General features: G+C 33.7%; 2 protein-coding genes across 8 annotated transcripts; one reads left to right on the top strand and one right to left on the bottom strand.

Annotated features, from left to right (window-relative positions):
- Positions 1-395: 395 nt before the first annotated feature.
- Positions 396-9477, top strand: LOC105183507 (Farnesyl pyrophosphate synthase). Of its 2 annotated transcripts, none has more exons than XM_011141752.2 (7): positions 396-972; positions 6625-6793; positions 7588-7728; positions 8187-8390; positions 8501-8665; positions 8826-9038; positions 9227-9477. In XM_011141752.2, the coding sequence occupies exons 1-7, from the start codon at positions 812-814 to the stop codon at positions 9425-9427; spliced, it is 1254 nt and encodes a 417-aa protein (XP_011140054.1). In that variant the 5' UTR covers positions 396-811; the 3' UTR covers positions 9428-9477. The 2 variants fall into 2 exon arrangements, with proteins under 2 accessions (XP_011140054.1, XP_025163479.1); XM_025307694.1 differs by lacking the exon at positions 396-972 and adding an exon at positions 1852-2214.
- A 383-nt stretch (positions 9478-9860) lies between these two features.
- Positions 9861-12691, bottom strand: LOC105183581 (nucleolar protein 8). Of its 6 annotated transcripts, none has more exons than XM_011141946.3 (8): positions 12668-12691; positions 12284-12328; positions 11651-11766; positions 11387-11554; positions 11106-11305; positions 10670-10923; positions 10339-10596; positions 9861-10258 (listed from the first exon to the last, which is right to left on the bottom strand). In XM_011141946.3, exons 3-8 carry the CDS (start codon positions 11756-11758, stop codon positions 10107-10109), a joined length of 1140 nt encoding a protein of 379 aa, XP_011140248.1. In that variant the 5' UTR covers positions 11759-11766; positions 12284-12328; positions 12668-12691; the 3' UTR covers positions 9861-10106. The 6 variants fall into 6 exon arrangements, with proteins under 6 accessions (XP_011140248.1, XP_025163544.1, XP_025163546.1 ...); XM_025307759.1 differs by lacking the exon at positions 12668-12691 and adding an exon at positions 12435-12557; XM_025307761.1 differs by lacking the exon at positions 12668-12691 and adding an exon at positions 12441-12557 and having other exon boundaries at positions 12280-12328.
- Between the last annotated feature and the right edge of the window lie 7007 nt (positions 12692-19698).

Here is a 19698-nt window from a genome sequence, read left to right as displayed (position 1 = left end):
TCGAAAAAAGTGAAATCGGTTTGTAGTTGATGTATCATTAATGTACATATGAATCAGCCTTAATTCTTACAAATATTTATGGTCTGTTCTTTGTAGTTGCACTATTAAACTGGTGCAATAAGTTAAAGTGAGACAAATATAGGTTTTCTCATTCTAGCTTATTGCACCAGTTCAGCAGTGCAGCTACAAAGAACAGATCATTAGGCTGTACTCCAATGTTCACTGCCAGCATCGAAGGCTATAGTTCATGTCACGTATACTATAAATTTTCAGCGCTGTCAGTAATTTTGAAACACAGCCCAAAGCGTACGATCATTTTCAAGCCGAACGCTAACAGCCGTCCCCCTCCCCACCATGCGTTTCTGATAATTCCTAGTCATGCACTTTGTTGTCTCGTCCATTTAATTCCTCAAGACCGGCACTGATATAAAAGAGAGGCGTCCGAGCGAGCAGCGCAATGCGTTCGCGCGACTCGCTCCGTTGCAGTTGGAACGATCGCTTCCGGCCTCAGTACGCACGTCAAGGCGCTTAAACTCTTTCCTTTTCTCCTGTTACTTCTCTATCCTTCACGCCGTGTCGCGTGTCGCGCAGCACGCCGAATTGACGTGATCGTGACTCACGTTTAGTGCAAAAGTTCGGTCCGGTTCGGCATTTACCTCAGTTCGTGTCGACTGCGCGCACGTTCGGTGTGCGAACGAACCGAACGAACTCGATTGATCGAGAGAACTCTTCTCGCTCTTGTCGCCGTCCCGCTTCCTCGGCGTGTGTATATACCGGAGAGGCGAGGTACGTGAGCAGGTACACCGTAAATATGTCCGTCGCGCGGAAACGGCTGCTGTCGGCGTTCGGTACCGCGCGGCGTCACGTCACCGTCGCCGCCGCCACCGCCGTTAATCGCGCGCACGTCGCAGGAACGGGCGTGCAACGCGCGTGCTCGACACATGAAAAATTGAGGAATCCGTCGTACTGGAGGTGAGCCTGCGCGTAACTTAGAGCACGTTCCATATGAGCTTGCATAAGGCGATTTTTGGCGATCATTTGGAACCTGTACCAGGTTGTCACTGGCCTAGTTTACATTAAACATTTAATATATGTACTAAATATTCTTAAAGCACAAGTGTCCAAAATATATTCCAGAGATATCCAAATATTTCCGAGACGTTTCTATAATATATTTTAAACATTTATGCCGTATAGATATTTAGTACATATGTTAAATATTTAGTATGAACTAGCCCAATGATAACCTGGTACATGTACCAAACGACCGCCAAAAATCGCCTACAGCCATGCGAGACGCGTACAAGTTACGCATGATGCATCCTAAGGATCTAAGGTCTTATCCGTTAGCATTTGCGTCACTTATGTATATTTGTTTTTTCTTCCCTTTTTTAAAAGGATATTTTGCGATGTTATCCTTCATCGGAATGCGCAGCGCTAGCTGCGATCTGCAATTCAATGTCTTGCTATCTAAACATATCTACAGCTGAAACTGTATCCATGCGTCCATACGTGACGTTCCGAAATATTAATAATTCATGTTAGGTGCCGCACACAAATATGCTACATTATCTGATATGAAATATTATGTAAATAAGATAAGATAATGAAATCGCGCATTACGATTGGAATATCGAATATCGAAAAAAAAAACCGATCAGTCAAATGAATTGCGTTTCAAAGTAAAAAGGAAAGAAAATTGCAACATCATATGTAAACTTTCTTATCATTAAACAGTCGTTTATTATATAAAGAAAGCGTTACATCAATAATTTCCCATCCAACAATGTAAGTGCATTGTAATAGGCATTAAATATAAACATTTTAAGACTCGCCATACAGTTTATACGATACTTTTTGTAAGTTAGGGCGCGATTACGATAAACTGTACGTAACGGGACGCGACGGGACGTGAAGTGACGTGACGTGAATTTGGCGTTTGAGGTTATATTTGATATTACGATCACCGTAACGTGCCGTAATAATGAATTCTGCTGTGAGGCATTATCAATTTGTAAATTTAATTTTGGCCGGGTATTTGTATCTTCAACTGTGGAAGAGGAAACGAATACGAACCATTGGTGTGAGAGATATTTTTCGAAGAAGATTTTCAGTTTGGTGACGGACGGGCATAACCTGGCATAACGTTGATTGACTGAAAGTGTCACATGAACAATCCGACTTGACGGAACGCAACATCTACACTTGATATTGGCAAGCTTCACGTCGCGTTAAGTTCCGATATTTGTAAAGTCAATCGTAACTAACCGCATATAAAACAATGTGTTTTAGGTTTTGTGTCACTTCACGTCCCGTCGCGTCCCGTTACGTTAAGTTCATCGTAATCCCGCCCTTAGATCGTAATCGCGCCCTTAGTCGGCGTCATTTCCTTGATAATCATTACGGAAGATATGGCTTTACAAGTTGCAAAACATTTTGGCCGTCGCTCTTTGTTTATTGCAAACTTATGAATCGACAAGTATGTCAGGGTCATCGAGGGTCGCTACTGATGTTAATATTTATCGATGAAGCTGTGATACATTGTCTGCCAAGACGGCAAAGGCGACGATAAATATGTATGATCGCGACCCTCGAAACACAATGGCATCTTCTTTTATACAAGTGTAGTTTTTTATACAAGCGAGTTAATTGCACAAGTGTACGTGCGATGTGCATCAGCGCGCTTATCAGCTGACGGACGTGCTGTATGAGATGTACAGCGTAACGTACTTACACGTACAATTAGATACGTCATATAGTGTTTACTTATTGTCGGTTTCGCACATTGCTGGAGAATCTGTGAATCTCCTTCTCTCTTGAACTTGCGTGTTCGCATGTGGCCGCGAATCGGTGTTTTTGTCGCATCCAACGTGAGATTCAGCGGATCACGCGAGATCTTTAAAATGCTCGACGAAAACAATTTAATTTGACTTTCATTCTTATTTCTCCGCTTGATATTATAAGAATTTAGTTTTTCGGGATGATGTGGGAAGATTTTCATCTGAGACTTCATTTCTGGAAGGATATTTAAAGCGTTGCCAAAAAAAATGACGGATGTGTTTTTATTAGTCTTTTATTAGTCTTTTATTAGTCCTTTTCATCAATTTTTTATTAGCGTTTTTATCCACCTTTTTTGACGGTAATGTCATGTGAACCATGGACGCATATATGCAAATTTCGAACTATTTCGGTACATATTCTTGACATGAGCAACAGTCATTAATTTTTGTGTCCAACTCTCTTGCTGAACATTTATGTTCGTGTCTTTTTATACATGTTAGGGGTAGCAATAAATAAGATTTTATTCGTGTTGGTCTATTTCTTTTCTTTCTTTAGTTTTCAGGAAGTTATTAGAAACCAACCAGATTGGCATTTTGAACTACCTGTTATATTATTATTTATATCATACCTATTATATCATGTACCTCATATACCTATTATAATACCTATTATTATATATATTATACTATACCTATTATTTTATCATTACGCAATGAACTTAGACTGGTTTATCAATACTGATTTATTGAATTATTGATTTCCACAAATATTCAATAACTTAAATTGCTTTAAAATACATATCAGTGTATCTCCGATAAATAATATATTATGTAGCCGATGTACTTGCTGCAGTTGACATTTTTGTAACAGATGGTCTTAGTACGGAATTTGATTCTTCCCGCGATGCTTCCTGCATTCGTCAATATCGAAAAGTAGAGATGGAGCATATGATCCCAAGAAAAAAGATAAAAATAAGAATACATAAGAAAATATCGCGTATATAAGCATTAAGTCATTGCGCATGTATATTTTCAACGAAAAGCTGGTATACTAATTTGCTCTTCTCTTCTCTCCCCCCCCCTCTCTCTCTCTCTCTCTCTCTCTCTCTCTCTCTCTCTCTCTCTCTCTCTCTCTCTCTTTTACTTCATCTTTCTTGACAAATATTAAGTTTAGACTTAATATTCTATTTTGCATTACTGGATATTGATATTTTGACTAGATAGTGAAAATGCATCTTTTCCTCAAGAGCAGAAACGTGAAAAGTTTCATGTGAAGAGTTTAACATTTCCATAGTTCGCGAAATTATGTAATCATGAAGATTGTCGAGTTCCCGTGACACATTTTATATTTCCGCTTTTAGAAAAAATTATATGATTGCTACCCTGAGCATGTTAATGAACCTTGTCGTTGTCATCTTTACATCGCATTGCACCGATGTTTGCGCCTCAACATCTCTCTTCCCATCGGCCGGTTCTTGCCTAAAATTAATAAATTATTTTCACACAAATCGCAAGAAATCACGCGTGAGTAAATATTAATAGATAATTAAATAACGCACGCACACACATATACACACAGAGTGGTTCAAAAGCTGAAGGCGGTGCGTGCATGCGCGCAACTAATGAAGCATAACGTTGTGCTACGTTTTTTTGTTGTTGGAATTAAACAATCTGCATATCTTTAATTAATACATTTTCAATTGCAAGTATGACGTTAACTAATAATTTTAAATACTTATCAGCGGTCAGATCAAATATATATAAAAGTGAGAAACTAGAATACTTTATATCTTCTTTTTTGCCATTTAGTTAAAGAATAGAAAATACGCGAAGAGAAAAAAGAAAGGATAAAAAGAACCGATAATACCACATTGACGTACACCTGCTCTGCATATGCGTTTGCATGCGTGTAAAATATATATTTAAAAGATAAAGGAAGGATAAGAGAGAAGAATTCATGATTAAAATCGAATAGGAATAGTCGATCAAAAGGTTTAAGGATTGCACACTAGACGAGACTGATATTGAAGTTTGAACGATATAAAATTCATTAAAAAATATTACAAAGCGAACGCTTCGATTCCAGGTTTAATGACATCACGGTTAGGATTTGTCATTTCATACATGTGGTTTCAATTTTATAAATTTCCCGTTCTTTCAATTTTCGACTATATAAACTTTATAAGAATGTAAAAAAGCATTTAAAGAAATCAATTCATAATTTCGTCAATGCAGACAGCCTCTGTCACGTTGATTTAATCTTTTAATATATTATGTAAAAACCTTTACAAATGACCACTTAACTTTTCATTTTTTTTCTTCAGTCTTATCGCTCGTGGTAGCATGGCAGCTTTCCAAACTCTTGCCCACTCTTTTTGTGCTAGAAAATGGGCTAAAAATTATGTATTTATTAGTTGTGACTATATTATGTAATTTTGTAACATTTTTTTGTGGCTGCATGCGGCTGTCATCGTTTTTCTGTCATTTTTTGTCATTTTTTTTTGTACCTAAACTTTAGGTGACAGTTCATCTGAATGGTTAAGAGGTTAATAAATAGGTTTATACTTTATATTATTAATTTTATATTATTATTTATATAATATTAATTTTATATGTTATATGTTGTAAAATTTCTACCGTAATAAATTTTAAATAAATCTACAAAGTAGATATAACATAAGTATTGTAAAAAATATATATAAAAGTGAGAAACTAGAATACTTTATATCTTCTTTTTTGCCATTTAGTTAAAGAATAGAAAATACGCGAAGAGAAAAAAGAAAGGATAGAAAGTGAAGAAAATAGGAAACAGAGAATAAGCTTCGAATTTATTGAAATTATATTCATGCTTTATATAAAATACTGCTTATACCTGTCGCGATGGCGCCTTGGCCGCGTTTTGACGCCGCGCGACGATCAGCGCGAGGCGCGTTATCACTCAGCCCCTACGCACACAGCTTGCCGCGGAGCGTCTATAGGCCGCGCTGGGCGTAGAAAACGCCTAACTCTGCGCTGTTATAATTAAAAAGCTATTACGATTTTCACATTATGGCACAGGACTTTTTTGTTCCTCTCACTCAGCTCTATATCCTTACGGAACCTGTGTCCCAAAGTTCTGAGACACCCTGTATAGAACATACATTTTAAGGTCTATAGTATTTTTGAAGCAAGTTCTTTTGTGTGATCTTTCTCTGTACTCCCTTTATACATATGGTCTTTTGTTGAACGATACATTGTTATTCTAATGTACTTTAATATCTAAACCGAGTTAAAATACAATAATTATTCAGTTTCCTGATTTTCTTTGTTGAAGCAAAAAAACATTCTTTGTCGTACTCAACAAAAAACTTCAAAATTTGCAATATACAAGATAATGAGTATTGATTCAATGTTATTCCATCGTTTGTTATTTAAAGCCTTTCCTTTCGGTCATAACACCGTTAAGCATCAGTTTAAACATATATATCGTACGACGTTAATTTTACAATAGGCCTGTTTCGAAATCGGTTTCAGAAATTCGGAATTTACATAATATAAAAAATGTAGAATATTTTGTATTTTATTTATCTCATCAGGTAATTTGAAGTTAACGTAAAAAATACACTTCTTTATAAAACATTTATTATACATATTTATTTTTAAAATATACATACTATAAAAATATTATAGGATATTTATTGCAAAACCGTACCCAATGATTTAATAATGTCTATCATAATATGTATTAATCGAATCCTATATATTATAATATCCTGAGCGGTTTACCCCTTATCGCAAACGAAATATGTTGTAATTTTCTATTGTTGTTTGTAATATGTTCTAATTTATTTGTTAATTTCTTTAGGACAGTGGACGGTAATATACGAATGGTCCATTCCATGACACAACCGACATGGGTAACAAGTAAGGACGAAAGCCGCGAATTGATGGCCGTGTGGCCGGATATTGTTCGGGATCTCACAGAAGTTTGCCAACATTCGGACATTCCAAATATTAGTAAATGGATAGCGAAGGTAAGTCATTGTTGATTTAAAAAGTGTAGATCAGGAAAGAACAAATTGATCATTTGGGCAAAATAAACACATTGAAGATGAAAATTGATTCTCAATGAATTAAAAGTGAAAATTAAAATTTATGCAATAAATAAACACGATTAATAAATAATTTCATCCTAGCATAAATAAATTTCACTAAAGGGGTTAGAAAAATTACATAAACATTATGATTCAAAATATATAATATGTAATGTAATGTAATTAATGATGATATTATGTAGGAGGGTAAAATTTAAATATTACGACTTAAATTTCCTTTTTCTTTATGTGATTCACAAAAATGTGCGGTTTGAAAAACCGCAATTAAATTGTCATCAAGACTTCAGAATATCTGAGCGGAAAATCAATAAACGAACTGGTGTGATATAACAGTAAGATAAGATGCAATGAGAAGATAAGATCTAATGAAAAGAAAAGTCAAGTGTTTTTCTGTAAACTGGACGTAAGGTAGCGTTCAAACGTCAACTTTGTAATCCACAAAAGGCACAGATTTAATTTATATACTTAATATGTTATAGCAATACAATAAAGCAACGTAAGAAAAATTCCTTATCAAGACTTCTATGATATATATACATATATGTGATTATTGAAACAATATTATCAATTTTGCGCGCAATAAATTTTATGTCATAACACTTTTCTGTTGCAGAAGATAAAAAAACATTGTTGAAGGTTTCACTAAAGTTTAATAAGAAGTTTATAAGACGAGAACGATTTGTAAATGTATATTTTATATTTCTCTCGTATAGGTGTTACAGTATAATGTTCCTGGAGGGAAGAAAACTCGCGGTTTAGCGTTAGTTTACGCTTATAAAATGCTGGTATCCAGTGATCAAATTACAGAAGAAAACATTCGGGCGATACGGATTTTAGCATGGTGTGTGGAATTAGTGAGTAATTTTTTTTACCTTCCTTTTCTTTTTTTGCCTATTTCATGTAAATCAATACTAAACTAATTGAAAATTAATGCTCTTGACTCCTAACCGCGGAACTCTTGATTGATCTCATCAGAAGTGAAGAAATTCTACTAAAAAAAATTTTTATAGATTACTTAGAAACAGAGAGATATATTCATAAGATGATACTTGTAATACAGTTGAACACATTTCCTATTCCAAAACTTTTCTTTTACTCTAATAACTAATGAATGATACAGTAACCGGATGTGGTACCGTCTTAACTCTCGTATTTATTCTTCGTGGCGAATCTCATGAAAGACCCTGTAAACTCGTAAAATTTAAATATACTTTTATAAATATCTATTTGTACCCGTATAATTTATACGAACTTTAGTAAATCCACCCACGATAATCCCATGTCAATTTTGATTATATATTTTCTTGTACAGCTACATGCCTTTTTTATTATGATTGACGATATTCAAGATCGGTCTCAATTTCGCCGAAATCAACCGTGTTGGTATCTACATAATGATATGGGTTTAGCTGCAATTAACGACAGTTTAATGATAGAGAGTATTATGTATCAGCTACTTCGGAAGTCCTTTAGTGGGAAAAACTGCTACGTCGACCTGGTAGAAACATTCCAGGATGTGAGTGATGGATATATTCCTCTTGTTTACATACTTCAATAAAATTGCTAGTTCACCTATCATGTCTCTTCTTTTTAATCGACCGATTACTCATAAAAGTATTTCAATAGATCACTCTGAAAACTATTTTGGGCCAATCTTTAGACTTGCAGTCGACTAACTTTGGTAAAATGCCGAATTTGAATTTATTCACCATGGATCGTTATAATTCAATCGTCAACTATAAATCGTCTTATTACACGTTCATTCTACCAGTAACTGTTGCCATGCATGTAGTAAGTATTTATTCGGGTTTTGTTTATATTATGCACATAAGTGTTATTGCATATAAATATGCAACAAATTTTTTACTACTCATGCTTGATAATTAAAGTAAATATGTAATTATTTAATTTAATGACATCTTCAGCAGTAATTTCCATTGCATCGTTTTAGGCTGGGATAAAGGACCAAGAGATGTTCAGGCAAGCAAAGACGATTCTGTTGGAAATGGGGCATTTCTTCCAAGTACAGGATGATTATTTGGACTGTTATGGAAAACCTGAGATTACTGGTAAAATTGGTTCCGACATAGAGGAGGGAAAATGTACGTGGCTGGTCGTTGTGGCTCTTCAACGTGTCACACCAGAACAGCGAAAAATTCTAGAAGTGAGTATAGAAGTGAGATTTACTAAACGACACTGTCCCTGTTACTTACAATTAGATCTTTCTCTAAATTCTGCCATTCTATTAAAAGATAGGGAATCGATGGAATAAGTAAAATAATTTTGTAAATATTATGCATTTTGTGAAAATTATCACTGTTATATCAATTACCTCTGTTTAATATCATGCAGGAATGTTATGGAATCTCAGATCCAGAAAAAGTAAGATGCGTGAAACAACTTTATAATGATCTCGGCCTAATGAACATGTATTCCATGTATGAAGAAGAAACATACAATTTATTAAATACCCACATACAACAGATGTCACGAGGCCTTCCACATGGTATTTTTTTGAAGATATTGGAGAAACTTTATCATAGAGAATCATAAAAGCGCATTTTTTATATTAAAAGCACAGACTGATATATCGAAAAAGATGTGTATATATATATATAATAAGTAAATATATATATATATTTGTTTGTATTGTAAATATATACTTATATATTTACTTATACATGTATGTATATATGTATATGTGTATATGCATACATACATACACATATATATATATATATATTTACTTTATTACATTAAGTTTAAAGTTACTGAAAGATGAATTGTGTCAATATAGAAAGATATTGAATTATTTTATTTTATTTCTCTCAATATTATGTCCATCGGATTCTTTCTAAGAACATTATCAAATATTATTTAAATTATATTAATAATCTCAGGTGCTCTTGGTAAAAATGTTGTGTATAAGAAAATAATTTTTATTGAGAAAAATTAAAGATTTATAAAATATTCTATATTGTGTCACATGGTATGTATAAGAATTCCTTTTAATACATAAACAGCTATGTATTTTTGTCGAAAAACTATATAACTTTTATTAAAAATGGATTGCAATTTGTTAAACTTGTTAAATTATTTCTGTATAAAAATCGTTCTTCATAAAAAACGGTCAATAAACTCATAAACTTGTATATATACAAATTACAATATATATAATATGCTATTTTACATATCAAACTTTCATATAGAATCGAAAGACAATGGAAAAATATTATGATCTTTTTAATTTCCTTTTCTTATTCCATGACTGATATTTTCTTTCATTTCTGCGAATCTTTGTACGTACGATAACTTTCAACTCACGTCTCAAATTCTTAAACTCATCATTTGATACAGCTTCTATGTTGAAGAATCTCACAGCCTCTGAAAATATATTTTCTGCCTTACCTACACTGTAAATAACGTTTCTATTATTTTGATAATCCGCCGTTAAATATACATACCGTTAAATCGCACATCATCGTCTTTTAAAAAGAGAGTATCTTTATATCCAAACAGGCCATTTATACAATTATTATCTTCAGACTGCTCAACCACTTGTATATCCATATCGAATGTTTCATTTATATTTTCATTATCAGATTCGTATTTAGATGTATTCTTCGCACTAAAATGAAATTTAAATTGTTCATCTTTATCATTTTTCCTAGATATATCGGCATGATTAATATCATTATTTTCAGCGTCACGGTCATCGACATCTGAAAATATAAAAATTAGAAACAATCAAAAAGAGCACAAAAACATAAATATGTTTAATGTTGAAATAAATACCTGTATCGTTCTTTTCTCTCCTGCATGTTTTCAGTAAACTAAATTTTTCGTTGTTTTTCAAGCTTTCTGTCAGAGTTTCAGATATAGTGTAATATATATCTTTGGATACTTCCACAGGTACAGATTTCTCGATTTCTGCCTTTTCAGATTTCTTCTTCTTGGAACTTTTCTCCTTTGTTTCAGATTGTATAGGTTTCATTTCATACTCGCAATGTTTTTTTTCAGTTGGATCATACCGTATCATCAATCCTTTTCTATAAATTTGATAATTACACACAATATTATTTATGTACAATAACTTAGAAAGTTAAATTTGATGGTAGATTTTGTAAACTGTATGTTGCATGCTATGTTGAATATAATTTTGACAGTAGTAAAACAATTTGATATTTCAGATAGTATACATAGAATCAACCAAGCTTTTATATATTCCTACTTAGATGTTTTTGCTTCTTGACTTTTCATTGTGTGTGTAACAGGTGCTCCCAAGACACTTTCTAATATATTTAGTTCTCTCTCCTTCTCTTTTTGCAAGTCACATTCATTAATATCAGCAATAACTTCAACCTCATTCTGATGATCATTTTCAGTAAAACGTTTATCTAAGGTAAATCTTGCATCATAACCAAGAATAACCTGTTATAAGAAACAAATTGTATCAATAGCCAATTAATCAATGAATTTGGAAGCCAAGTTAAATAAATATAAGATATCAACTTTTTTATGTTTTTTAGCGTTGAATGTATCCTCATTCCATAGAGAATCTTCATTATCATTATTGTCGTCATCAAACAAATTAACTTTTTTTTTCTCTTCTAGTTTTGGACTTTGCTGATTTTCACCAAAGTCATCGTCAAAAATAATTTTGTTATTGCGTGTGTTATGCTGTAAAAATAAGATAAAGTAAAAATAATCATAGAAATAAAGATCATGAAACACATTGCGTTCATCACATTCTTACGAAGTTAGTCAACTTCTTACTAAATTAGCTAATGCATTCTGTATAATCTTCTCCCTTTCTTGAAACACCAGTTTCTTCTCCTTTAAAGATTGCAAACGCTTTCTTTCAGCTACATCAATTACATTCATTTTTAAATCTGTGATTAAAAGAACATCAGTTAAGAAAATTACAGTTTAAACAAGGCAGCATCTTCTTATGTTAATACTAATTTTATTCCTTAATTTGGTAATATTAAAGAAAAGAAATTTCCTTACCAATTTGGATACATAATATTTATGATATTATGTAATTTGGTGCATAAAATATGAATCTAAAAATCAAAATTGTTGCTCTTAAGTGAAAAAAAAGTTATCAAATGTTAAAGGAATACTATAATAAATGTTAAATATTCTAAAATATTTTAAATATTCACCACATTTCGAATTGCCCGCACTTTTACTCACTGTGCATGCTCATGTGTAGTCAACAGATTTAACTACAAAATTGTCATCAATTACTTAATAACTTTTTTCTTACTTGAGAGTAACGATTATAATTTTGAAATTCATATTTTATGCGCCAAATTATATCATGTTGTAAACTTCCAGCCAAAACAGTAAGGAATCATTTCATTTTTTCAATATTAACCTTAATTTATGAAAATACATACATACATTTTATTCTTCAGTAATATGCGTATATGTGTATTACACGTGTTTCTAAAATAATTCCAAAATATGTTAAAAGGTGAAGTAGCACTGACATAAAAAAAAAAAAGCAAACAAGAGCGAAAATACGAGTATTTCTTATTAATTCGTCACGAACAAATACTATTTGATATTCTTCTTCTTCAGTAAATGGCTCTGTGCATACAATAGATGCTCCAACGCCACTCACACACTATTTGATATTGGGTCTGTTCTTTATAGCTGCACTACTGAACTAGTGCAATAAGTTAGAATGAGAAAAAATATAGTTGTCTCATTTCAACTTATTGCACTAGTTCAGTAGTGCAACTATAAAGAACAGATCCTTTAGCAGCAGAAAGAAAACTATACCGGCGTTTTAGTTGACAGCTTTCCAATGGAGAATTGAATTCTCCATTAGAAAGCTATTCTCCTATTGGACGTCGTACGTCGGACATCGGACGCAGTGTGAATCCTCCATAATTTTCAGGACTGTTTGATGTGCCATCTACATCAATTTTAAGTTGGAGAACTACGTCATTATACAATACCACCAATAAGGGCTGTGTTCCAAAATTCACTGCCAGTACGGAAAATACATGGTTTGTGTCACGTATATTATAAATTTTCAGTGCTGGCAGTGAATATTGGAACACAGTTAAGATAATATAAAAACTGACAGCCCTGAATAAATTTTCGTATCAGCCGAAGAATATGGTCGTCGAGCATTTAATTGCCGAGCAAGTGGACGACAAGTACACTCGCGGACATAATAAGCCTGTTCGTTTTGTCTGCACTGCTGAACTGGTGCAACAAGTTGAAGTGAGAAAAACTACATTTGTCTTACTTTAACTTAACGCACCAGTTCAGCAGTGCAGACAAAACGAACAGGCCTAATAGTTGGTGAGCTTGTTTTAGTAACCTTCGGAACGCATTCCGACTCGAGAGGGATGAGAGCTGCTGCTCTGCCTGCGGAGCACGCCTGCGCAGTGACTCACAACGATAGGCGAAAAATGACATATACGAAGTGTCAAATAAATACTCATTGACGTTCGCGTGGAAGATATTCCGCAGAACTTGCCGTGGCTGCGCACCGTGGATTTCGGGCAAATATTGAACTGAAAAAAAGATACATTTCAGTTCATAACAAGAAACATAAATTACGTTGGAAATTGCTTTTAATATATGTGATATATGTGATATTTGTCTATAGCAGAACAGAATTAATGATAGGCATCACAAGTAAAATGTGATAATTATTTGAGACCAATATTTGTAGGTAAGAACTTGCGTAAATGTAGATAAAGGTGCCTCATAGCCTCACTTCTCCTTTAACTCATCCTTCGCTATCTCTGTGAGAGGCTTATTCTTGTCCACGATACCAGACAAAGTTTCGAGGACAGTCCCTGGAGAAATGAAATATATGCGGTGGGACATATTGACTTGTGCATTCGTGGCAGCTAATGATTCATCTCGTCCATCTCTTTCAAAAGACTTCAAAATGGAAGTCATATCTTAAAACGATATCTCACGTATCATTTCCACGCTTAGGTGGAAAGGTAAATATCTATAATTATGTTTTATATTGTAGATACAGTGTGTCAAAGTATTTCTTGAGAAGAAGAAAGTAGAAAAATATAATGAAATAATATATTATAATATATATATATTATAATAATATATTATAATATATATATATTATAATAATATATTATAATATATATATATTATAATAATATATTATAATATATTTGTCTCACTTTAATTTATTGCACCAGTTCAATAGTGCAGCTACAAAGAACAGATCAAATATGTCCCACCGCGTATATTTCATTTCTCGCCTTTCGTTGTGAGTCACTGCGCAGACGTGCTCCGCAAGCGGAGCAGTGACTCTCATTCTTCTCGACTCGGTATACGTTCCGAAAGTTGCAAAAAAATGGGTACTTACTATATGTCCGCGACCGTACATGGTCGCCGAAGGTGCTTCGGCTTCATTTCTATAGGCCCATGAATATTTTTGGAAAATGTAAAAGATTTTTTCAGGCACTTCCGGTGATCGTAGAAAGTCACGCGTGGTATCATTTTTTTATCTCGACGAGCACTACCGAATGCAATCCTAAAAGTTCACAAAAAGCGCCTGATTTAGATTTTTATTTTTATAGGTACATGAAATTTATGGAAATCCAAACAAAACGCTTTTCGTGAACTTTTGAAATTGCATTCAGTTGTGATCGACGAGACGAAGAAAATGACACCTTTCCTAACTTCCTATGACCACTGGAAATATTTGAAACTCAATGTTCCATGTTTCGGAAAAAAGTAAATAATTTTTCAGGCACTTATAGTAACGATATATTTATACGATATTTTTATATGGCTAGTAATTTGTATCGCGATGGTAATCAAGATATTATATAAGGTAAATATTCGTGTTATCTTTAGCCAGAGAGGAAGCTGAGAGCGGCTAACACGGCGTTTTCGGCGACACCGATTTTTCGCACTGGAAATGGGCGCCATCTGCATCCATTTTGAGAGAACTACGATGCTACATCCACTTTTAGGTCTTGGTGGTAAAATCTGCATGTGGTGGAAGTCCGTGCTAAATCCACTATCAGGCGGTTTATGTCCGTGCTGCAACCATAGTTACTATCTCTATGCCAGACTATGCCCGAAGGTTTAAAAAGAGCGGGGGGGGGGAGCAGGGAAAATAAAAGTACATATTAAATATTAAATCCTCTACATACATGTTGCCGTATCAAAGTCTCCTGTATAATAAACGATTTGATACGTCTGGAGACGCATGATGTATCGTTGCTCGCGTCCCGTTCCCTTCGTCCTGCTTCTCAATTCAGCATCCCGTCCGCTCCGGACATTCGCTCGTGGCACTGACAATGGCCGTCGGTGAGCATTTGATCCGCTCGGAGGAGCACATGTTAATTAACGCGACGAGACTCCGATTATAAATATCCCGCAAGTCGACGAAATATTTGAACTTTTAAAAAAGGCATCAAAGAAAATCACGTTGATGTTGTCATGGGTGAAATCTCACCCTGGTATATATTTTTTTATTTTCGAAATAAAAAAAAGCCAAACGAATGCAATTAAATGTTATTTATTATCATTGAATATTAGATGAAAAGTAGAAGAGTTATTGTCCGCAGCGGATAATCTAACATTTAATAAGAACGAGACAAAATTCGCATGAGATGAAATTCCACTCTTTAATGCTACCATGACCCTTAATTATTCTCCGAAAACGGCGTTACAATAACTTTGACATTCTGTACAATTAGTTGCTAACATATTTTCTAATCGTACACATTCCTCTTTAATTAATATAAAGCTAACAAATATCCGATGCTTCGACAGAATAATTTTCTTTATTTTCAGTAATCAATAAATAGTAAATCAATGTCGCGTACAGTTGAAAGGCCTCCTCGCATTTCCCTCGTTGTCCTGGAACCTTCGAGAAAAGAAAAGGGCAAGTCTCTCTTGCTTCAACCGCCGCCAAGGCCCGCAATGTTTACATCGCGCCGATTGTGTTGATCGGCTCGCGAGCGACGACACTTTTTGCCCTTCGTTTGACGTTTGACGAATTTTCCGGGAATAAGTCGGAATTTCTCAGTTGGTGCTACTGTTCTAATATATCACTTCTTTTGTACAGTAGAAAAGTGTTGCAGAGTTTTATTATAGTTATAAGTTTTACTTGTAAAAACTTATGTACACATATATACAATAAAAAAAATAATTTGAGTTTGATACTTCTAAAAATAACACAATACGTGTTGCGTTTGTACTTGGCACCTTTTTTTTACCTTTTTGTTTAAAAAGGTAAGTTTTATATAATTAAATATACATACGTTTCACGTATAACGTGAAACGTTATAACGTGAAACGTTGACTTGGAATACTCCGTGCCCACGCATGTTATTCATAGCGACGCATTCATACTTTCCCTTATCTGTTACATCGGATTCGATAATCTGCAAGGCACCTGAAACATAAAATGTGATATTTCGAACAGCGTTCCTCTCAGAATTTTCTTGTCCAAAGAAAGATCAATGATGTGATCGCAGATCTCGTGTATGTCATGTCAAAATAGAGACAGTTTGAATTCAGCGTAATATGATTCTTGGAACAGACGTAAATAATTATTGTGAAGTTTGAAGCGACTCTCTCTCTCAGGCATGCTTTGAAAACACGAGTTGTTTTCATTTTCAGCTAACGGACGACGCAGGCATTAACATTGATCGGCAAGATGGGGGGTAACCGTGCCTTCCCGATTGTTTGTTTTCGTACGCTTATATATGACTCCGTGATTGCGGAAAGGACATTGCGCCTCGGGCCGACGAACGACGCGCATGCCGCGACGCAGAGCAGTGTCGGTTAATACGCGTTTCTTTGTCCCCGAATCTTACTTGCGCGAGTGTTAGAGCTAGAGTCAGTGTCGTCGCCAGTGCTACGATGGAGTATCCGGGGGTGCTGCGACGAAGGACCAGAACCAGGAGGACGTCGGATCGAGAAGTCAGGATGGAGAGAGGACTTGGAGCGCGCCGAGAGACGTAGCCGAGGACAGCGATACATCATATATGGTATTCGAGGTACCTCGAGTCATTATTATTACGCAGGATTTTTCTGATTTTAATGGACCTTACTCGAAGTAAGGACATACCCGAGTCGAAATTAGATCAGCATTCATAGTTTATCATCTGAAAAATAATAAAATAGCTTGAGATTTGATTATTCGTTAACCTAATTTCACGTAACATGAGTTCTACTTTTCTTTTCTCATAAAATATGAATGTTTATTCAAGCAAGATTGCTGAGGCAAGCTAAGGTTTTTATGAACACAAATTTTTAATTATGTTCTTAATAAAAAGTTGCACATAATTTAGAAAACTATGAATAATGATCTTAGAATCTGATATAAATTTTACAAGTGTTGATTTTTATTCGTCTAATAATGCTCAGATTGCTGTTTTCGTTTAGAATCTGCTAGAATGTCCGTTTCTCATTCTTATTTATATTTCTTATTGTACCGAATCTGAATTAAAATCTCTATTAGTGAAACAGCATTATTAGACATAACCGTTGTCTTTTTGCAGCTTCAGCTCTTTTAAGAGCTACAATTCTCATCATTCTCATTAGAAAAAAGAAAAGAAAAAAAAAGAGAAGAAAAAAGGAAAAAAGAACTTTAAGAATGATGAGAATAAAAAGTGTTTTTCATCTCCCATTTCCTCTAATTCTTATATGATTATTTAATCCTTATATATTTATCTCACGTGCAGTTCTAACAAAGGCAGTTCTATTTACGTTTTTATCTTTGTTCTCTTTCTTGCGCTGTTAAGCGAATATATAATCAATATCAACAAAAATTGCTCATTTAAATTAAGAATATAAGGATTAAGTACATATATATTATCGAGATAAACAAGTATTAAATACGAGTATTAAAAACTGCGGAATACGTCGCTGTTGAAGATTCATCAAGGGCGAGACTGCGAGAGTAGCCAGATATAACGTTCAGGTAGGACAAAGCTTGTTCACTATTGCGCACCTAGATATTCTACATTGATTTTTCAAATTGGATGCAATTTGCAGGATCAATGTAGAATTAATATTTCGACTCGGGAAAAACTCGGGAATGAGAACGAATTGTCATTGCACTTGGACAATCTTCTAACACTGATTTCTGGTATTGATCGATATCCGATTTTCGGTACTGATTTACTCTTTCATTCCTCTACAAGAAAAAAAAATTGATACGACTCGTCCATTTAACCGCGTTAAATTGATGAATAAATTAAATATTGATCGGTCTTCAATTTTCGGTACTGATTTATTCTCTCTTTTCTTTTATAAGACAAGAAAAATTGATATGAATCATTCGTTTATTCGAGTTAATTTGTTGAATAAGATTAGACGGGTAAGTACCTGAAAAATGAGAACAAATTGTCATTGCACTTGGACAATTTTTTGACACTGATTTATGGTATTAATCGACATTCGATTTTTGGTACTGATTTACTGTTTCATTTCTCTATAAGAAAAAAAAATTCATACGAAGCGTTCATTTATACGCGTTAATTTGATGAATAAATTAAATATTGATCGGTCTTCAATTTTCGGTACTGACTGATTCTTTAATTTCTTTATAACAGAATAAAAATTGAATACGAATCGTTCTTATATCCGACTTAATTTGTTGAGTAAATTAGTGGGGTAAGTACCTGCAAGATGAAAACAACTTATCATTGCACTTAGACAATTTTCTAACGCTGATTTATAGTATTAATCAATATCCGGTTTTCGATACTGATTTAGTCTTTGATTTCTCTATAAAAGAAAAAAAGATTGATACAAATTGTTCATTTATCCGCGTTAATTTGATGAAAAAATTAGATATTGAACGGTCTTTGATTTTCGGTATTGATTTATTTTCTCATTGTTTTACAAGACAAAAAAGATTTATACGAATCGTTCGTTTATCCGAGTTAATTTGTTGAATGAGATTAGAGGGGTAAGTACCTGAAAAATGAGAACAAATTGTCATTGCACTTGGACAATTTTTTGACACTGATTTATGGTATTAATCGACATTCGATTTTTGGTACTGATTTACTCTTTCATTTCCCAATAAGAAAAAAAAATTCATACGAAATGTTCATTTATCCGCGTTAATTTGATGAAAAAATTAAATATTGATCGGTCTTCAATTTTCGGTACTGACTGATTCTTTAATTTCTTTATAACACAATAAAAATTGAATACGAATTGTTCTTATATCCGACTTAATTTGTTGAGTAAATTATTGGGGTAAGTACCTGCAAGATGAAAACAACTTGTCATTGCACTTAGACAATTTTCTAACGCTGATTTATAGTATTAATCAATATCCGGTTTTCGATACTGATTTAGTCTTTGATTTCTCTATAAAAGAAAAAAAGATTGATACAAATTGTTCATTTATCCGCGTTAATTTGATGAAAAAATTAGATATTGAACGGTCTTTGATTTTCGGTATTGATTTATTTTCTCATTGTTTTACAAGACAAAAAAAATTTATACGAATCGTTCGTTTATCCGAGTTAATTTGTTGAATGAGATTAGAGGGGTAAGTACCTGAAAAATGAGAACAAATTGTCATTGCACTTGGACAATTTTTTGACACTGATTTATGGTATTAATCGACATTCGATTTTTGACTGATTTACTCTTTCACTTCTCATTAAGAAAAAAATTTCATACGAAACGTTCATTTATCCGCGTTAATTTGATGAATAAATTAAATATTGATCGGTCTTCAATTTTCGGTACTGACTGATTCTTTAATTTCTTTATAACAGAATAAAAATTGAATACGAATCGTTCTTTTATCCGACTCAATTTGTTGAGTAAATTAG

The sequence above is a fragment of the Harpegnathos saltator genome, unplaced genomic scaffold, assembly GCF_003227715.2.
Source record: "Harpegnathos saltator strain DR-91 unplaced genomic scaffold, Hsal_v8.6 scaffold93, whole genome shotgun sequence".
Classification (NCBI taxonomy): domain Eukaryota; kingdom Metazoa; phylum Arthropoda; class Insecta; order Hymenoptera; family Formicidae; genus Harpegnathos; species Harpegnathos saltator.
The sequence above is the reverse complement of the archived record's forward strand: the minus strand, read 5'-3'. Positions and strand labels throughout refer to the sequence as shown.